The sequence below is a fragment of the Dermacentor silvarum genome, chromosome 7 (assembly GCF_013339745.2).
Source record: "Dermacentor silvarum isolate Dsil-2018 chromosome 7, BIME_Dsil_1.4, whole genome shotgun sequence".
In the NCBI taxonomy this organism is placed as follows: domain Eukaryota; kingdom Metazoa; phylum Arthropoda; class Arachnida; order Ixodida; family Ixodidae; genus Dermacentor; species Dermacentor silvarum.
In genome coordinates, this window is record NC_051160.1 from 101,598,678 (window position 1) to 101,619,807 (window position 21,130).

Below are 21,130 nucleotides of genomic sequence, written 5' to 3' on the forward strand. Positions count from 1 at the left end.
CATGATATTTCAGCAACAACGTTCAGTACATCGCCAAACTGTGATCTTACGATACGTTTCCAGGCCGCTAGATACCACATACACAAGAAAAGGCGCGAGGTGCGTGCAATCGAGAACAGTTGCCGCCCGCCGCATACTCGGCCGTCCACCCGAGCCTCCCCTGGAAACACCGGCGGGTGTGCACGCAGTTTTTCATTTCGGAGGGTTGCCCACTGCCTTCACATCTATAGCAGTCAACCCTATTGCAATAAGCATTTTCACCTATCTGTTTTTAGGCGTTTAGGCGTAGTTGAAAGCGTACTGCACGCTTTTAGTCGGCGATAACCCAAACCCGCCACCGTTCCCTGCTGCAGGCTGCGCAATGTGAGCATCCCATTCTGCTGCGATGGTATCCATTTCCCATTGCAGTCTCAAAACACTACACCATGGCAAAACAACAAAACGCGCCGCCGGTGCCCCACCAGCGCGACTGGCCAACAGGTTACCTGTTGTTGGCCAGTCAAAGGCATCACGACTGTTTGTGTATGCTTATAGCAAATACTGAATACAGTTCAACCTTTATATAACACAGATATAGCACATTATTCGATTAACAAAGTAAATCGAAAATGTTTCTTGCCTCTATCAACATGTAAAAATATATGTTTATAACGAATGCCGGATATAACAAAGATATTTTGGTGTCATATGCGACTTCATTATAAGTAGGATTGATTGCATTGGATGGAGCGTAAAGAGGACTTGCCTCCATGAAGTCCTCGTGGGTGAGGATGCCGCTAAACCAGGCATGCTGTTGTTGCTGCTGCTGTTGCTGCTGCTGCTGTTGTTGTAGAGAGGACTTCCTAACTGGTGCCACTGACTCAGCCATGCAGCCACCTCCTCCGCCCAGTTCCTCACGGGTCATCAGCGAATTCATCTGGTTGATGGACTGCTCCCTGCAAACAGAGCAATGAAAAAATCCAAGAGGACAGATGTTATATCAATTACATTACTGGCTCATTTAAACTCCACAAAATCTGAACACCATTCCACGCCAAACAATATAAAAAAAATTCAGATCCTTTCCACTACTGTGAAGATGGAAGAAGCCAGAGAAGTTGCGACTATGGCGAGTCTGCTATAGTGAATTTATATATTATCATTATTGACTATATTAAGCATCTTTGGCATGTTCGTCAAAGAGCAAGGACACTGGCGTCTTGTTTTCGCCCGGCGCAATGGTGCGTTTGCTACGCCAAGTTTACCCCATCGCCATAAACTAGTGTATGAGCCACAGCATTAATAGTCGCGGCACACTGCACGGCATCGTTAGGATCCTGACGCAAGAATCCCAAAGGGCAACTGCTGATAAAAGCGCGATCTCTACGTCACGAGACGATCTCTACGTCACGAGACAAAGGGAGACGATTGGTGGGACGTGCCGCCGCCGAGCATCGCGACACTTGTGAAAGAGGCATCGGCGGTGGCGAGGGGTATAACAATGGGCCATCCATCATCCGTTTTGACACCTGTGTTAAGGCACAGCTGGTGGGAAACCGCCACGCACATGGAGCTGAAAATTGTTGATCTTCCGATCTATCTATCTACTTCCGTTGCCGGATGCGATCTCCTTGAACCTAGCCTACAACAGCTTCGCTGTAACTGGTGCACATTGGTGCTGTGTGGGTTTGCATAGAAATATTTCTTGAAGTGCAGCGGCTCCCTTTCATCGTCAACTCAAGGCAGAGGGACACTGAAATGTGAAGGATTGCTCCAACAGCACAACTTTCATTCTGACAAACCCATTATAGATTTTGTTAGTAGCTTTGAGCAGGTGGACTACAATTGTTCTCTTTTGTGAAACTTCATGTTGCGAATTTCTGAATCCATCTGCTCTCTTCGGTGTACGTGAGCTTTGACAACCTGCTGCCTCCTGGTTAGCCGAGGCAGAGTAGCAAATGCCCCAGAAAAGCATTGGTCTTGGGTTTGATTCCAGGACCAAGATAGCTTTTTCTATAACTTCAAGGTTTTCCTAGAAAAGCATACAGGTTTCCTTTGTAACTTTGGCTACTCTTATGCAGATGACAATTTCTTTCCTCAGATCAAACTTCCTCCACGTTGTGGCTTTCCGCATTTGCCGCAGCCTTTTGTTACCCCTAGTCTCAAAGAAGGACCTCTATGCCAGCAGCAATGGCACTCACCTAGCAGTGGCAGTCTGGCGACCCGAAGCCACTGACCCACTCGCAATGTGGCCGGCACTGGGCAGGCCGCCGTGGTGCACTTGCGATTGGAATCCCGTGGCCGACTGGGCCACCAGGGGCGAGCTGGAGGGCCCCTGGCAGAGCAGGCGCAGGAAGGGCCGCGAGAGGGGCAGGTCGACCAGGCGGCCGTCCTGCAGGGCCTTAGCCAGGAAGATGCCCAGGAAGTGGAATGAAGCACAGACGCGGCCCGTGCAGGGGCTGCCCTGGGGCAGGGGCGCCGGGAACAGGCCGTACGCCGTGTGGATGTAGTAGCCCGGCGGCTTGGAGCTCTCCCCGCCCAGCTCAGTGGTGGTGGTGGTGCGAGAGTCGGAGGATGCCGCCACGGGCTGAGGAAAAGTGCGCAAGCAAAGAAGAAAAAAAAAAGGAACAGTCAGATCGTTCAGTCAGAACAGTTTTTTTTTCATCGTTTTTCACAATAGACGACACAGCAAGAACACACAAAGAAAAAAGAAAAGGGGGGGACAATAGTTAGGATACAGCAAGATGTCTTATGGCGAGATTCTTTTCACGGCGCTGTACTGTGGGGACGATTAGGAATCGAATCAGAAAAAAAAAAGGTCAGGACAACAAAATCTAGAGACAGTGCTTGATATGATGTACCATACTTATCCAAATCTGACGCGCGCCCTTTCTCCAACAGAATGCGCCTGAAAATTGCCTGCATGTGACAATCGGACATGAAAGCAAAACTGCGTTCATAGCATTGGCGACAGCCTACCGTCGGAGCCGTTAGACTGTCATTGCCATCTCAAGATGCGTGACCGAGCACAATTTAGTGAAGGTGACTGTGGGTTCATTTTGTGCTTGACTACGATCTGAAGAGGTATTCATGGTCAACCACATACATGATACTATCACTTTCGCGAGATTTCGCATGATTCGACACCGGATGCATAAGTGTACACATCCGCAGCGTTTCTAGCACTGTGCCAGGAACGCTGTCGGCCGCATACTTCGGCAAGTCCAATGCAGTCACATAAGATCACGTGAAAGTGATACAGTGGAACTCCGTTGATGCGTTTTTCCAGCTGCTACGTCTCGTTCTTGCTGTCAAAACCTAAATTCTGCCGACTCCCATGTATTATCTGCCCTTTGATACATCGCCATTCTGTAATCTTCCCGCATCTTGCATTGCGTCTGAACACGGCAGTCACGTAAATTTAGCAGTGCAGAGGGACATCTGCTCTCGCAAGTTGCTACAACACGATAAATGTATATGCTGCAACGACCGGCATGTTGCAACAAGCGACCAGTACATTGCAGCAAGCGACCGAAGTTGCACAAGCATATCGAGAGAAAACATGCGCAGAGCAGTTGGTGAAGCATCGGTTAAAACCTACTGGGAACGCAGCACGGGGCTACATTTATTTTGCGGCCAGCAAGGGTGCATAATCGACGGTTCTCTTTAGTCAGCTTTGCTGCAATAAGAGCCGTGTTATGCGGTGAAGCATATCAAGAGTGGAAAGGGGCCAATGCCATGGAACATCGTAAGTGTCCCTTCATTATACAGCTGTGCTGTCCCCAGTCACAGTACGAGCGCAAAGATGTCTAATAACTGTAGTGGCAGCCATTCAGAGCTGTTTCTGATGGTACCGAGACAATTTGCACCCTTCCCGACTTAATGTTTTCCTGGCTGTTGCATTTTTTTTTTTTTTGTGGCGGTCCCTTGAAAACATACGAATAGGGTTCTACTGTAGTAGTATCTCTGAAAGTGATCGTCCGAGCACACTGCTCCTGTGTGGCCAATGAAGCGCAAATTGTGATAATGACGCATTGTGCTTTCATCGTGAAAGCCAATGAAAAAAATTCCGTCTGCTATGCTAAATTCTGCATGTCATCAGATCGCGAATGTGTGGGGCATGGTACATTTTTTTTTCTTTCATAGATTGGGTGCATGTTACCATACAGGTACACTTTTAGTTTCTTACTTTACACCCAGGAAAATTTAATGTGAGCTAGACTCGGGTAAATTTGGTAGTTGCAGTTGTACAGTAGAACCCCGCTGTTACGTTCCCGGGTACTGTGTTTTCCCGGCTGTTACGTCGTTTTCGGCCGGTCCCGGCACAGCTCCCATAGAACCTAAATGCATTGGTAACCCCGCTGCTGCGTCGCAACTGTGGGACCGTTACCGCATCATACGTTGCGAACTGCCACCCCGCGCCGGCCTGAGCGGCCGTTTTGACTTTTCATGTTGCTTGGCTTTGTGGCTTGACGATGGCAATGGCCGCCCAAAGTGCCAGGGGCGACAACTATGACGTATTTGCGGTTTCCGCCTGCAAAAGTATGGCCCTTGAGATCCGTATTTGCTATCTAAAGATGGTGTCTATGACGCGTTGTGACCCTAAAATTGGTTTTGGCTTGTAGATGTTCCGTAGAAAGTCCAAAGGCGATAACGCCGTTGCCGCGAGCGAGGGAGCAAGGGGGGAGGGATAGCGGGGGGGCGTTGTACTCTGGAATGTACTCTGGCATCAACTGTGTACTGCGTGCGGGCCGTATCTTGAAAGCGATCTGCGTTGGTGGCAGAGTCTAGGCAGTGTAGGTGCGTCGGCGGCTTGTAGCTTTGTGCGTGCTGTATGTTCTCGGCACTCAGTTTGTGTTGAAGCGATAGACAACAGCACGAAGGTCACTTCGGTTGCTTCTACAACGGCGCTTCCTCACGCCAGCGTTTCACAGTGCGTGTCCGCGCTCATCGAGTGTATGTGCTCATGTTTGCCTGTGGGCGCTGACATCATGCTTGTTAATATAGTTAATAAGCGAATGTTTACAAGTTTATACGGACGATAAAACTACTATCCTTACTTTGTATAGCTGTCTACTAATTTCCTATCGCAATTGATGCTTCGGCTTTGGGGCGAAACTACGACTTCTTTTTTTTCACACGTCAAAATTAATATTGTGTGCAGCTGAACATTACTCCCGTTTCTCAATTTTTCCTGTTTCTCAGCTTTTGCATTTCCCGGCTCTTATGTGTTTTTTCTTTCTTTTTTTTCTTTTTTACGGTCCTGTGAAAAATGTATCAGTGGGGTTCTACTGTACTTACAATGAGAAACAGTGGTACAACTCGAAGCTTCCATTAAAGCTTTAGTCACAGATTCTTGACATAGTCGTAACAACAAAGCCTGCAACCTCGAGCTCAGCATTACGGTGCCACGGCTACAGCTGGCATATAGGCGACTACAAGTGGCACACAACATGGCAACACACGGCTCACCGCAGCATTTCCCACTGATCACGCACCTTTTTGTCATTGGTAGTGGGTATGTCCTCGCACAGCCACATGCCCAGGTCACGTCGTTGAAGCTCCTCGGCCACCAGGGCATAGAACTCCAGGGTGGGTCCCAGGCCTGTGCCCTCTTCATTCTGGAACTCAACCTGCACAGGCACATTTTGTTTGCATTGGTGTGGTGCCGCCGCTGCCCCACTTTTTGGTAATGCAACAACAGATGCTGTACAGTTATCGCAGAGTTGTAGCACTGTTGTACTACGACAGGATGGGAAGATCTTGCAGCTGCTACACATTTCTGGATAGAAGGATGTACCATCCAGTCCTGCGCATTTCCTTATAGCAATACACAGTGGGGCTGAAACACTGCACTGCACAGCACATGCTGCAAGCGGAGGGCTGTCGAGCAAAACTCGGTGAAAGGGTTGCCCCCTTTCTCACATTTCAAGGTGCAGCCTATGAACCTGCACCCTTACACAACTGCGTGCTCGTGTATTATGAATATGGCCAAGTCGCAAATCAAATTGATGTGACCCAGTGCAATGCGTTTTTGTGTTCCGTGGCCCAATTTGCATCTAAGAAACTGGCAAGCTCCCTTGGACGTTCGTATAACTCCTGCAGACTGAGCTGTGTAATTGAGTGACATAAAACAAAAGACCCTCCCCTGTGGCTGGCGTACCTCGAGCACGGTCTTGCGTGGAGCGTGCAGTCGCATCACTTGCATGGCCCAGTCGAGCAGCTTGTCCCCACGGGGCACCTTCACTCGTTCGTGCTTCAGGCGGCCCACCCGGAACTCGTGGGGGTCCTCTCGACGTGGAGAAGGCCCACGGTGGCGCTCCGCGCTGGCATCGCGCTGATTCTGAAGCCACACTATCGACCTGCAGCAAACAACAGTGGGCAGGAAGGCAGAGCGTGAGGAGGACATCGTAAGACTCCCACTAAGGCTGAAAGTTGCTCAAGAAGAGTGCAAGGCTATACGGGAGAGTTGCTTCATTGTTACGAGAAAATAGAATCAGCAAAAAAGAAAAAGTTGACAAGGGCAGACACCGTACTAATAACTGAAGGTTGAATGTAAAATAAAGACCACGAGCACAGTAGTGCCTGTACCAAATACCGCCCACTCCCACATACCATGAAAGCAGAGTATGCTTAAAATAGGGATGCCCATATCAACGAACTTGCCGTGGGCCTCCCGAATTGAGAACTCTTTACTGTCGCCACCAACCATGATCGACATAAGCGGCACTGATGACCTCGCGGAGCACAGATAACAAAACTTAGTTTGTATACGAAGGTCTGGACAATATTTATCGATAGAATGTCTATTGAATAGAATCAACTGCCTTTTTTTCCCCTCTGAAACTGAAGAAATAGAGAAGCTATATAGTCTTGAATACCAATGAGGTTTTCAGTTCAATATTGGGGCAATCCTCTATTGCATAGAAATCTCTTTTTCAGTTTTATTCCAAAAACCAGTCTTTATGGCAAGTGGCTTCTGTAGACTAGTATTGTCAACTCATTAAGGCCAATCTCTGTGACAGGCAGAAGCGGCGTCTGCGCATCACATGACTAGGCCCGGCTCCACTCGGTCGTCAGTGAGGCACCTTTTAACTTTCGGGTTTGGCGTACGGGGTAGATTAATGACCGTTAAAGAGGCATTCGGGTTCATGGGTAACCAGCCGGCAACTACTTGTTCGAATTATTCGGTGAGCGGTCAAAAACATCTTAATTACCGAGAGTTTGATGCTGTTATAATGCATACACCTACGGAAACAAGATTATGAGCCTGAATTATCCGATTTTCCGAATTAACGAAATTTTATTGTAGTGTATACATCTTCAACAAAGTCCTCCCAAAAGCCATCCACGGCAGTTTTCTAAGTTGCGCGAGTCTGATTAATCACGATCAATCTGCACACCCAACCAAGCACCTCCCATTGCTTGAGAGCTGCTTGCAAGTCAATGACTGCCATCACACATTCCAGGCCTTGGAAGCAAAATGCACAGTGCCTGCTAGAACACTCATGCACATTTTCGGGGCTTACTCGGATCTCATTCTTTACACTGTCGGGGAAGAACAATCGTCCCCGAGCACCGGCACAAGCCAGACCAAATCAAGGTGGATCCACACAAAGAACTTACCGCGATGCTCCAAATGCTGTACAAGAGAAGTAAAGCTGGCGTGTCTCGAACGGGAACAGCATGGGACAATTGTAGGTCAAGTGCTCGCACCAGTCTGGCTGAGCACCAGACTGACAGCACCAGGGGATCCTGGAAGGTGGCAACAGAACTGCTTGTCACATAGTTCCTTTTGACGCTCACAGCAGTTTTCGATGTCAACTCGATGACTTCAGAACACCAGCGCACTAAAAACAGGCAGCGATACACTGTGGAGGCACAAGGGGGGAAGTGTGCCCTTTCCAGATGGCCCGAAGACGGCTTTCTACGGTGCACAAAGGCTTTGCTAGTACTCAAACTGTAATCTTGATCTTAAGAGGGGCCCTGAAACACTTTTTTTGGTAACTAATCATAGAATGGCCTCACTACATTAAAGTACGCCGTCCCGGAAATCTCAAGCTGCGAACATTTTTAGAATCCTTCAAATATAAGTGGAGTTATCGTACCAATGCCCAGCCTTCTCTTTCTTTTCGTCTCCGCTAGTGCGCTGGAAGCCACAGAGTGGAGAAGCCAAGAGGGCAAGGCCTCGGCCAAATGTTGAGCTATCACGGCAGCGAAAGAGCTCGTCGTGGCACCCTGTGGAGGCTGCGGTAGACTACGCTATGCCGCACACCGCCAACATCTCTGAGGCCAAGCACAGCAGGCACAGTGCAGAGATGGAATTATTAACAGCAGAGCTGTTTAAGCCGGCCGTGATTCCGTTAGTCGTCCACAAAAAATGTGGGCCGATCCTGGTGGTAGTGCACAAAAGGTCCAAGCGCAATGGCACATAACCCTGTGAACTAGCGAAGCTGAGCTTGGCTAAGTCTAGCTAAGCACGATTGGGACTACTTAAGCTTAGTCAGTCATCGATAGCCAATAGATAGCCAATAGCAATTCATCTTGAAACTGCAGCGCACACACAAGAAGCAAGGACAATAAGGCAATAAGGCAAATAAGAACAGCGCCTGTCTTTTACCTTTGCCTTATTGTCCTCGTTTCTTGTGTGCGCGCTCCAGTTTCAAGATGAATAGCTACCAACTCGGCCAACTTTCAGTACTTTTACAAGCCAATAGTTAATCCAATCAATAATCAATAAATTCCAGAAAAATGTTTGGGATGACTTGGTAGTGCTTAGCCTAGCCCAAAAAGACTAGCTAGGTGCCCATCAGCTTCGCCGTCTCTTTAGCATTGCGCCTCCAGTGCAAGCTACGCTAGTCTTTTTGAGATCACAGACATATATAATTTTTGTTTATGTAGATCAGAATTAGCAATTATGTATTACTGAGAATGTTCTCGCGTTCACGACACCAGCCAATAGCGTTGGTCGGCCAACTGCTTTCTATCAGCTTTTGATGAGGACATTGCGGATGCAAGAGCAAGTGTCCTTTCACTGCTTTTGACATGAGATTGCAAATTCCCTGCTGCATGCAGTGCAATAATACTTGGCTTATATGTTCACAGGAGCTTCGTCAACAGATCGGCACTGTTTTTTTTCACTACATCCAAAAAGTGTTTTAGGGCCTCTTTAATCTAGGCACATGCCTGGAAAGGGCTCTGCAAAGGACTTCAAAGGAGTGGTGGGCCTTCCATGCACTTGAAGCATCTCATGCATCAAGAAACTAAAGGCTCTTCTCATAAAACTGCGACTGAAAGGACTTAAGATGGCAAATTATGGAACCTGATGGCGTGCGTATGCAACCACGTGTACAGTCAAACCCGGACATATTGAATCTGAAGGTGATCACAAAAAATTTTCCAATATATAGGTAATTTGATATATAAAATAATAGGCCCCGAGGCAAATGGCACCTTACCGATTAGTGCATTGGAGGGCTACCAAGTTACTGCACACAACTCGGACAAAAAAACAAAATTTATTTATACCTGGAAAAAATTGCTGGATCACTTTCAATTTCATTCCAAAGTCCAAGTTGATTCTTTTCTTTGCACTTGCAGCAGCCATCCCTTGCGGAAAATGAACTCTCGAATAGGCCCTTAACCCACACAAAGACTCACGAAAATCGGAAAGGAGGAATGTTGATGTTCAAGATAGCACGCGGGCTAGCTGAACAGCTCGACGGGGCTCAACTGACCACATTTTCTTCTCCACCTACAGGTGCCAGAAGACCTCAAAGTGCACAAAGAAGTGAACTTTGAGGTCTTCTACGTGGCGCTGAGTTCTATATATCGAATGTGCTGGTGAATGGGCGTTCTATATACGCGTGCACCAGCCATATAAATTTGCATGGGATTTCCAAGGGGATTTTACAGCTGTTTGATATACACAGTAATTCGTTATAAGTGGGTTCGATATATCCGGGTTTGACTGTACATGCACTAGCAAGGCACAGATGTTACCTGCCTTGGTTTGCTGCAGTGCGGTACTGTGGCACCATCCAGCAAGCACTTGGCGAATGATGGCTGTTACCTCTGAAATTTTGGTGTACCCTTCGGCACGTTTTTAATCTTTCTTTACGTGTGCGATTACTCTTATGGCAAACAAGAGGTTTCAGACAAGATGACATAACACAGTGCAGGCATTCAAGTTGTCATAGAACATACAGGGCACAAAGCTTCCGTAAACACACCTGGATCTGCTGCACCAGCTTGTTGGTGATCTTCTTGCTGAGGAAATCCTCCATGGTCACTGTGCTTAGGATATCCTCAATGCCTGCTTGCATGGGATAAGAAAGAGGGGGGGGGGGGGAGGAAGCAGAACCCTCGTGTCAGAATGAAAGTTATGGCCAGTGGTCCCTAACATCATAGAAACACATAGCTTGCTAATAATCATAGTGACAATTATCGCCCAGATTCTGATGTCTGCCACTGCTATGAAGCTTGGTCAGCAAAAATTGTATCATATCAAATCCGAAATTTTTTCAACAATCTGATAAAATTAAATGGAAAAATATGGGATATTTCAGCCCTTATGTCCACAGAAAGACATCGTAACCAAATTAGAGCATTTGAGCACAACTGTCAACAATCGCTTTGGGTCCCTGTTAAATGCGAACGAGTGGGCAGCTCTTACCAATAGATCCGTGGTTAGCACGGCTGCGGTGCGTGCTCAGCAGACGGAGCAGCTGGAGCACATCGTCGACAGTGCAGCCGCCGTCCTCCAGGGCGGACCCTGTGCCTGGGCAGTAAGCGGACAGGCCGCCCTCCCGCGAGCTGCTCTTGCAGCTTGATGCAGGCCGCACCACGGGCACTGGCCGGGGAAGCTCCTGAGAGACACAAAAACGCGCACTCCAGTCACGTTGCATCAACACTGAATATTGGGCTAATTGCCATGGGGGCCACACATAATGAACATTAACGCGAGGAGACCAGGCACAAGCAGGGGGCTGAAGGTTCCCGTCTGTGTTTTGACATCTGCTCATGCTCACACGTGCATGTCGGGTCGAAAATGTTGATTCTGGGGTTTAACGTCTCGAAACTGCACAGCCAGTTAGTTTTGAGGAAGGCTATAGTGGAAGGCTCCGGTTTTAGTTTCGACCACCTGGGTTTCCCTAACATGCAATCTGATGAAAGTACATAAGCTTTTTGCATCCATAGCAGACCCATTACCAAACTTGAAGTTTGTTTTTATCCCTCCCAGCCTTTCCTTCCCTCTTTTACTCCTCCTCCTTTTTTTATCACACAGTAGTGTTTTCCACTGCATTCTTTCCAGGCAATGAGAGAAAGTTCCTTCAAAGCAAATGAAGTATCTTTTTATCCCGAAGAACTAATTCAGTTCTCGCATAAATTTTTATCAGATTGCTGTTTTACCAACACTATTGCTCACTGTATATGATTCACTCCTTTCAGGATCAACATGAAGGTGTTGCAAATCTGTTAGGCTAATCGGAAATTTACCGCAACAGGTGGGCCCAAAATGCCGCATCACACAAGACAGCAGGAAATGTGCAATTAACTAAACAATGGGTCTAGCGAGCTTAAGCAAATAGGAATTTCTAAGAAATGTGCTAGCTGGACATATCGTAAAAAACAGGAAGCCTCCGCTCACCTCTTTTGATGGTGATGAGTCTTCTTTTGCCGCCTTGTAGACAATTCTGTAATGGAACAGTGCTTCCCTTGTAGATACGAAGCAGTCACTGCCAGAGTTCCAACGCTCTTTAGTAAATGCCAGCTCTGGGATGGGTTAGCTCAACACCCTAACCATAATCTCCTTGATGCTCTGGCCTGCAATCTCAGCAGTTGCACATTGAGATAGATTAGGCAAGATCTCTGCTTAACCGCACTGCTCCTTGCAGTAGCTTCGGGATAGAGTGACAGCTGTGGGCAGGAACAGCCAATGAGGCTGCAAGAATCTACTATGAAGCTGCTGTACCAAGATACACCAAGGTACTGCACCTGCTCAAATTACGCATCACAAAAAAAGACCTCTAGCGTGACATGTAGTCTTGTGGAGTTATATTCAGTGCCTTGCCCTACTGATAACAGCTGGCATGAGTCATCCATTAGCAAACTATGCATTAGCATGCAGCAAACTATGCTGCAGTAGTACAAAGGAGCCTTGTCCTCTTGTAACAAGGTCCCACAAATCATTCTATTTCATAGCTACAGTAACACAACAAGAACTGTCTAAAAATACATTAATAAAAAAAGTAAAACTGTGCGGAATTCATCACTAAGGAGGTGAAACACTTCTAGCCAGATTGCCACACAGCCTACTAAGAGACAGAGAACTAACTAATGTCTCAGTTTTGCGATGTCACGAAAATCGGAGGCAACGACCTTCTGGATAACAGGAATCAATCTGGGCCACTCACATGTACATGGGCTCCCAGATGCGGCGGATCTTGTCCTGCTTGGAGCCCATCTCGGACACCTGGACCAAGTGCTGCACTGCGCGGAAGATGGTCCACTCAGGGTCCACCAAGTCCACCTCCAGGTCTGGAACCTACCAACGAGAAAATTACACACTTCACTGGTTAGAAAGACAAAAAACCATGGCACAGAATTCATCTAAACTACGTGGCCTGCTCCGTGCATGAAGAAGCAAGAACTTGCTCTCGCCAACTACAGCTCTGGTGCACCAAGAATGCAACAGCAGGCTGACCAGAGAGCTTGAACAGGTTTTGTCACATACGGAGAGGGCTGTTATGAATCAACAAGAAAGCTTCGTGTGCCCATAAATTGTGGTTTTATCCAGTCTCCCATGCGGCTTGCAACACTAATTGGAAGTGTTCAGAAAGTGCCGATTTGGTGCAAACACAGTGTTGAAGGTGTTGGTGCAGCATGAAGTCAAGCACTGGGATGCAGGCTGTTTAGGGATGCTTGGCCCAATCGTTCAATGATGTGGCATGTGCAGTTTTTGAAGATTCGATCATTTGAGGTATTTAATGTGCTGCATTCTTGCTTCCACCAAAATGCAGACACTAACTGGGTCAATTGAACCTGTGGACCTCGCGCTCGGAAGCAGAATGCCACACGTCACAGAGCAATTTTGGTGGGTCCTGTTTTCCGTTGCTTTACATGCTGCTTTTATCGTGTAAAGCAATTCTAGCTGGCACAATCGACATCGTCCACTCACCCCAGGAAGGTTGGGTCCCTTGAGGGTGAGCTGCAAACGTGGCTGAAGCGTCGATTCCCGGACTTCCTCGGCGTTTGTTTCGTCCGTGCCTGGGTAGAGATGCAAAAGCCCACCGGGTCAGAGCAATCCTTTCCGTGACGGGCACCACACGGGCCGAGACAGTGACGTCACGCGACACTGTTCGTTACGACTTGCACAGACAAACCCTGAACCCTTACCCTCAAAAACACACACAGATAAGTCCAGATGTCTTTACTGGCAACAGTGCAGACCCAATCTGTCATCACTAATGTAGTGCTGCCTAACACTCCTTGTGAGCAATAAGAGCAGCCTACCACAAATCATTTCGGATAAACTAAGCACAAGTGCACCACTCGGGTGTCTCTGAACAACTGTCACTACATTAGTAGCTCTTGTTTCGGCATTCATTACGCTGAAGTAACACTTGTCAACTGCACCAAAAATACAAAACAAAAGTGAGGAGGAGCACCAATAAAGTTTGCCTCTCCCCTCAAGTGCACACCACAAAAAACACAACTGTTGCAAGAAAGAAAGAAAAAGTCAAGGAAGACACCACAACCACAGGCTCCCACAACAGGTGCAGTATCCGTGAGTGACAGTGCAGACAAACAAAACTGGTGTCGCAGAGTGTTGCCAAAAAAGTGCAATGCAATAACTAACAAAGAGACATCTGCATCTACAGCTTGACAGACTGTAACCCTGTCATTACATTAAGACCTCTCTATGCCAAAACTTTGCAGTCGTAAAAACGGGGCAAACGCTATCAAGCTGCAATCGGTAAGCAATTTTAATCCACTAGCATACAACCTTCATGTGCATCTTTCTCAGTGCACACTAAGCTGAATGCCGCCGAGTCCGATTTGACTTGGCCATTCAGTTTTTACTGCAAACAGTCTCGAAGCATACATCGAATCTACTGAAGTGACTTGCTGCTGTTTTCAAACTTGAGGTAAGTGTCAAAACGAGCAAATACCGACACGCAGTGGCACAGGTTGTGCTTAGAGCCTGTCTTGAACATGGTAGGAGTGCTAATAGAGACAGCTGCATCCGAACAGAGAGACGGTCATTCCATGGTTACAATTTCAGTCAGACAGATACAGATCACCAGGACCCAGCAGTCACATGACACATCATTCAGAGAAAAAATGGGAAATGCCACAAACCATCAACTTCCACCATCAAGAATACACAGAGTCCGAGTCCCATGAAGAAAGACAAGGAAGAGGGTAAGTCAAAATAAAAAGAACAGATGTGCTCGGAAACATCCAACTGCTGCCATTCCAGAGACGCTGCAACACCTCCGTCGAGCTCGCCACCTACCGCGCGGCGAATCTCGTCCCTGCGGATGATGCCGCTGGTGGTGATGGTGTGGATGGGAGTGCTGCTGTTGCTGCTGCTGTAGGTGGGGCAGCCTACGACCGCTCGCGGCAGACGACAATACTGCAGACGACACAACAACGGTGCCTCCGCAGTTCCGCACCTTGCGGCGCGACTGCACGGGTGAGAGAGACAAGACAGAGGAAGACGGCGGGGACCGACCTGGCGGAGGAATCTCAAGGTCCGAGGTCTGGTTCACGTTGGTGCGGCCCGGGCGAGGGTCGAACGCCGGGATCAGTGCCGAGAACTGCCGCTTCAGCACAAACTCGTCGTCCCAGCTGCGGCGCTTGCCGCTGCGCAGCTCCATGCCATCTTCCTCCTGGTTTGACACGAAGCAAAAAGGAAGGTTTGAGAAGAAGAATAAAGCAACGGGGGATGGAGACTCAATCAATCAATCAGGTTATAAATATGTATTTGGGAAAGAGGAGTCGGTAAAAACTCATGTTCATGGGTGCCTTTCAACCAGCCTTCTGGCTCACTAACGCTTTTTTTTCACCATTTGCAGCAAACACTAATAAATTAGGGTTCCTCTCAAGCTGCAATAGTTTAACAAGCCACACTTGGCCGTACACTAGTAGAAGGACATGAAATAACGGTACATGTGGAAAGTCCTTTTCAGTGAAAACAGCGCCCATTCTCTCCTCTCCAACCTGCAACCCCACTGTTTGCAATTATTTTCAGACCTTGGTTAGAAAGGGGGTAAAAAAAAAATAGGGGGCAGGAAAAGCTCCGCACTTACCACAACATCCTCATAGTCATCGTCATCCTCATTGTCATCGTCGTCCTCATTGTCGTCGTCATCGGGCAAATCGTCGTCGTCCTCCAGGTCGGCCATGAGTGTCGTGGCCCGACAGGTCTCCAGGAAGTCCTGCTCGCTCTCGCTTGACATGGAGGTCAGGCTGACGGTCAAGCCACCGCCGCCACCGGCACCACCCGCCACTGTGCCACCCGCTGTGGTGGTGGTGCTGGTCAGGCTCGGATAGCTCTGCGCCGTGCTCAGGAAGCCACCTGCAGGGAACAGGTCCCGTCACTTTCTCCACTTGGCTGACCACCTCATCAAACTAAAATTCAAAACTGCTGCCGGAAACACTGATACAATGAATTATTGGGCCAACACAGTAAACCCTGTAAACATTGTGGGCCAGCCAATCTACTGGCGAAGATGTGTATGCGCATCAAGACTGTGCCATTTAAAGTTGCTCTTGTTTTGCTATACAGTCAAGCCTCAATATAACGAACATGGGTATTACAAAAAATGAGATATAACGAAGTAAAGATACAATTTGCAAATTTTGTTTTGCTAATATTAACGTATATACCTATAACGATAATCAGACATAACAAAGGTATTTTGGTGTCGGATGCAACTTCGTCATAAGGTTTGAGTGGATATCGAGCTGTTAGTGAACAGATATTCCCTTTGCCTGCAACCGATACCACCTCGGATCTTGCATTTTCCATTTCATTATAGCAGTAGAATACTAAGTAAAGGAATGGCAACTAAATTTTAGATTTACTTAGTTATACGAGTGTTCATTTACCAATGCTTGACTGCACCCAAGGAGGTGCTATGTGATGGCGCCAACAAACACATGACCCGCAACGACGTGTGAATGTTGTTCTCTGCAACATTCTACTCTCTTGCAACTAAAGAGGTTGCTGAACTAGGGCCACCTAATCTACCGGAGCAAAACTCGGATAGAACAAGCGGAGAACAGCTCACCAGCAGGCAGATGATTGCCGAGCTGGGAGGACGCCTCATTGCCAACAGCTATGTCGCCAAGCAGGTCGGCGAGCACCTCTGCAAGAGACGCATTCAGTTGTTAATGATCAAAACAACACTGCGCATGAGGCAAGATGGTAGTGCACGCTTCTGCACAAAAGAGAAATGGCAATGTAAACGCACTGCACATGCATGCACTCGAACATGCAGGGAACCTAAGAAGTCTCTCTATTAAGACAGTCGCTCTCGGCTGCAAGTCATTTGAATAAATATACACAGTGGAACACCGATTACAGTAAAAGCTCGGTATAACGAACATGAATATAACGAAGTAAATAAAAATTTTCTTGCAAAGATAGGTGTGTTGTAAATATATATGCTTATAACGAATATCGGATACAACGAAGGTATTTTCATGTCAGGTCTGACTTCGTCATAACGAGGTTGAACTGTATACGTCTTTTTCACGACTACGCAAAAACGTCGCATAATCCAGGCGTCCTATAACATATTTTTCCACGTACTATCACCTCTAATTACAACAGTCCAGAAAGAAAGAAAAAAAAATTATTGCTTATATCTCGAGCAAATAACTGCACACAACAACACTTAAATCTTAGCAACAATCTCTATTCGTGGATGCATGAGTTGTCCACGTCGTATCTTCAGCCAGCAGCTGGCTGAAGATAACGGCAGCACATTCCACACAGCCGTTAAGCCACACCGTAAAGAGAAATTTGCCTATAACCCGCACCACAACATTACTGTTCAATTTTTTTAGTTTTTGGAGCGGGTTATACACTTAAAAATACGGTAATCAGACCAACAAGGATTGAGTCTTTAATACATGGTTTCACGCGAAAGAGTTCCGGAGAGCTTCAATTTAAGCTATAGGCTATAATACTCTACAGGACTCAGAAACCAAAACTGCAACTGAGCATACGAATTTGGTGTTCCCTTCAATAAGAGTGGACCTTACTATATATCTTGATTTCTGTGTACCTAAGTTACTGATAACTTGCTACATTTTTATGAAATGCTGGAAGACATCTGAGCATGTGCAGTACTACATTTACATTCTCTTGCCCAAAATTTGTCAGCAACAAGTTTTCTGAAAAGCTTTCGATATTCAATATTCGATTCAATATTTGGCTCTTTTTTCTTGATTTAATTCAACATCAGATTCGAAATCTACCATTCAGTATTCGCACACCCCCAGAAGTAAGTGCTGTTCAACATCTAAGAGCTCAATGAAAAAAAAGAAAAAAAAAAAAAAAAAAGGGAACAAGCCCTAAGTCAACATTGCCCAGAAGCAATTCACGTCGGGGAAAGCTGCAATGAGCACAGAAACAAGCCACTATCTATGACTGCCAAGCACCAAACGTTGCATATTTAAAAAGCTAGAATTTATACATTTTTTTAACGCTTGACATTGTAGTAGACAAAACACATTTTTTTGCTGTGATCGTGCAAGGCAATTAATGCGGTGAATATTACAATTAACCGTTTCCCGACCGAGATTTTTGGCCAAAAATAATACAAAAACACAGATCTTTTAAAAATTTGCCTAATTCTACGTATCTTGAAACAACCAAACATATATCCCCTAAAGGCACTTTATTTGTAAGATACACACAAAATAATTTTTTGACAATATGGAGGGAGGGTTGGCTTCACTGCATTGCTCACCAGAGATTGTCCGACTTTCTGTAGTAATACCGCGCACAGTTTCCATCCACTTTTCATAGGTACCTTTATGCCAGCCGTGAGAACAAACCTAGGAGGTGGCGATGGGGGGTTCTTTATATCTATCGGCGGGCACTGCCAACAGTTGAGACACTGTCGTCAGAATCCGATGATTCCGAAAAGATACGCTGGTCAGTATCGTCGCTGCCACTCTCGGAAGAGAATCGAACTTCTTCACTGTCCGAGTCCGACAAAACGTCCACAAACAAACGCTTTTTTTTTTCTCCTTTTTTCAGAAGTGGACGCGTTGGACCGTTGCAGGCACGCGCACGTACAGAGGAGGATGCCATTTTTAAATCCCAGTTGCCAGCATCGAAACGTTTTTCGATCAAGACGGAAGCTTTGAGCGCGGTTTTATTTTTTTACTGTGCCATCTGTTGAAGCCAAAGAGAACTAAGCAAAATTTATCAGGGTAGCTCGAAGGCAGCAGTGCGCAAGTGCTTGTTTGAGCGTGGACAAGCCCAGCTCGTCTACGGTAGGGAAAGGGTTAAACAAGAGAGACTGCCAAATGACATCTCTGCACCAAGCCCGAGCTCAAACAAGCCAGCGATTTATGGCAAAACAACTATTCAAGCTAAGGAGTGGATGAAAGCACTTGTGATGCCACATTAAGAGTGAGTCTCAAGTCTCGGCGAGAATTCTAGAGATTGAGCTCATGGAATCTTAAAACCTCCAGCTCTTAGATTTAAGTCCTTTATCACGATAGGCTTTGAGCCATCCCCCCAAGAACAACAGGATACCCACATATAAGCGCACACTGGACTAATCAACTGCTTGCTTCCGCTCTTGGCGCGATGCAAACCAGTGCGAAAAAGAGGCGGGGCGAAAAAACGCCCTATCTAATTTTCGCCCCAATATATGCCATGTGAACTGCATGCCTCATTCTGCTGTCAAAGTAGTACAAACGAGCTTGTCGGTCGCTATACTAAGGCACTGTGCACGATCAGCGGTCAGCACCAACTCTCAAAGCGACCGCTGCGTCAACGGTCGTCGCCAAGGTACCACCAAAACGGTGCCACCTCAGGACAACACAGCCGACGGCTTTATCTTCCATGGGCGTAACTCCAGAGACCCAAGCAGAGGTACACTAGATGACTAGACCCATGGGATGGCCTGCTACGACACTCGGGCCGGCAACGCTAATGCCGACGAGACCAATCACAATGCACCTCAGCAGTGCTAACACGCCAGAATCGGCACCAGGAGAGCTCAGTGCAACATTCCGAGTTGCAGCAGAGCTGACCTCGAGGTTTGTTTTTCACAATCCCTGTTCATCGTGCTGCTTGATCGAGCAAAATTTTTCTTTGGATAGTTGCATTTCTGCACAACTTTTTCGTTTTCATCACAGCTAAAAGCAAAAAAAAAAGGGGGGAGAGAGAGAGAGAGAGATCATACAGGTTTTTCAGAGTTTTGCGGTTGAAGAAAAATTCACGATCAGGTAGAGTGACCACTTCAGAAAGACATTGTTCTCGGGCTTGATTCCTAAACCAAGACTTTTTTTTTTTAACTGTGAAGCTTTCTGAAAAACCCGCACAAAACTCTTATTCGTACCTTCACGCTACCCTTGGCTGGATGCCCCTTTTTCCCTTGCAAAATAAAAACACTGGAATGGAGTTCTTACACCATTCTGGCCCCAGGCCACTCAATCAACTGGCAAAGCTTGGATAGAACCCATTCGAACGCAAACAGACCACTCCGACCCACCTGGAAAGTTGGAGGAGAGTGCCAAGCGGACAAGCGAGCTGACGTTGTTCGAGCCACGCGAGAAGAGTGACCCTCCTCCGCTGGCCACCGCCGCGCTCACCGCCGGCGGAAGCAGCGACCCAGCCGCATTGCCCGCCGAGGAGGCACCGCCTCCAGCGTTGCTGCTGCCCGCGCGCCGCACGGCTGCGAACGTCTCGAGCAGGCCGGCCACGGACTCGTTGGTATGGCCCAGTGTCAGCGACAGGTTTGGCACCGACACGCTCATGCTGTTGGAGGAGCCCGTGCGGCTGGCCTCGGAGCCGGTGCCGCCTCCCGAAGACGGAGCAGCACGAGTGTGGTGCAACAGAGCGCTGTCCCGGTGGCGGCCACTCGTCTTGATGCTGGCAAAGGTGAGAAAATGGCAGATTTGGCACAGTGACAATTAATAACATGGGACTTGGCGTGCTGAAGCAACACTTAGACTACGAGAGATATTTATGCAAACATACTGCAGCACGGAAGGGTTAGGGTCATTGCAAGAGCGGGGCAGTACAGTTGAATCTCGTTAATTCGAACTGCCGGTTTATTCAATTGACGCTGTGGTCCCGTCAAAGTTATCTGTATTTCAATGGGCAAGAACGCCCGGTAATTCCAACGCGAAAGCATTTGCTACGGTTAATTCAAACATACCGTGGACAGACAATGCTCTCAGCAGCGCGCCAAATAATGCAGCGGCGCCTCCGACTGGCATTGCTCCGACACCGCCATAGAGCAAAAGCATAGGAGAGACCCCTTAATGCAGCGGTGGAGGCCCAGTCAGGCTAACGAAACTGCCCACGCCGGCAGACGCTCGCTTGCCAATAACGCCAGAAAACAAAACTTCAGGGAGCGGGCTAATCTGCGCCGGGCCGGCTGTACCGGTGGTGGGCGCGCAAGGAGACAGTCGAAGGTGAGGGAGCTGCGAGGGAGTTGAGGGAGAGGGGAGCCACCGAAGCCTCTGCCACCGAAGCGGCAGAGGTGCCGAGGCCAAATCCGCTTCCCTGCCGTCCTCCTCCCTCACCTTCAACGGTCTCCGCGCGTGCCCCCACCCGTCGCCATGCAGGCGCCGTCCGCTCCCAGAAGTTTCGTTTTCTGCCGTTATTGGGAACCGGGCGTTGGCCAGCGTGAGTGGTTGCGCTCGCTATGCGCTTGCGCGCCGCGATATTTCACGACTCGCACCGTTTGTGCATTGTGCTATGGTGCTCGAATACTTAAAAAATACGTCCTTCCTTTAATTCGAACTTCTTTTTTATTTCGAATCAATTTTCGGGCCCCTTCGAGTTCCAATTATCGAGATTCGACTGTACAAGATGCAACTCAAAGTCCCTGGTTCACAATACAGTGACGCATCGAAATAGTGAACACGGATATAACGAATTATC

General features: G+C 47.6%; 1 protein-coding gene across 1 annotated transcript in view; it reads right to left on the reverse strand.

The window, feature by feature from the left end:
• Positions 1-21,130, reverse strand: part of LOC119458318 (E3 ubiquitin-protein ligase HECTD1-like) — a 123,449-nt gene that overhangs the window by 9,057 nt on the left and 93,262 nt on the right. Inside the window, 15 exon segments of the mRNA XM_037720149.2 lie at positions 746-935; positions 2,181-2,566; positions 5,478-5,612; positions 6,143-6,341; positions 7,606-7,715; positions 7,717-7,734; positions 10,212-10,294; positions 10,655-10,847; positions 11,630-11,675; positions 12,396-12,526; positions 13,160-13,248; positions 14,501-14,876; positions 15,297-15,565; positions 16,281-16,358; positions 19,731-20,110. Coding sequence (XP_037576077.1) covers positions 746-935; positions 2,181-2,566; positions 5,478-5,612; positions 6,143-6,341; positions 7,606-7,715; positions 7,717-7,734; positions 10,212-10,294; positions 10,655-10,847; positions 11,630-11,675; positions 12,396-12,526; positions 13,160-13,248; positions 14,501-14,876; positions 15,297-15,565; positions 16,281-16,358; positions 19,731-20,110 — 2,683 coding nt within the window.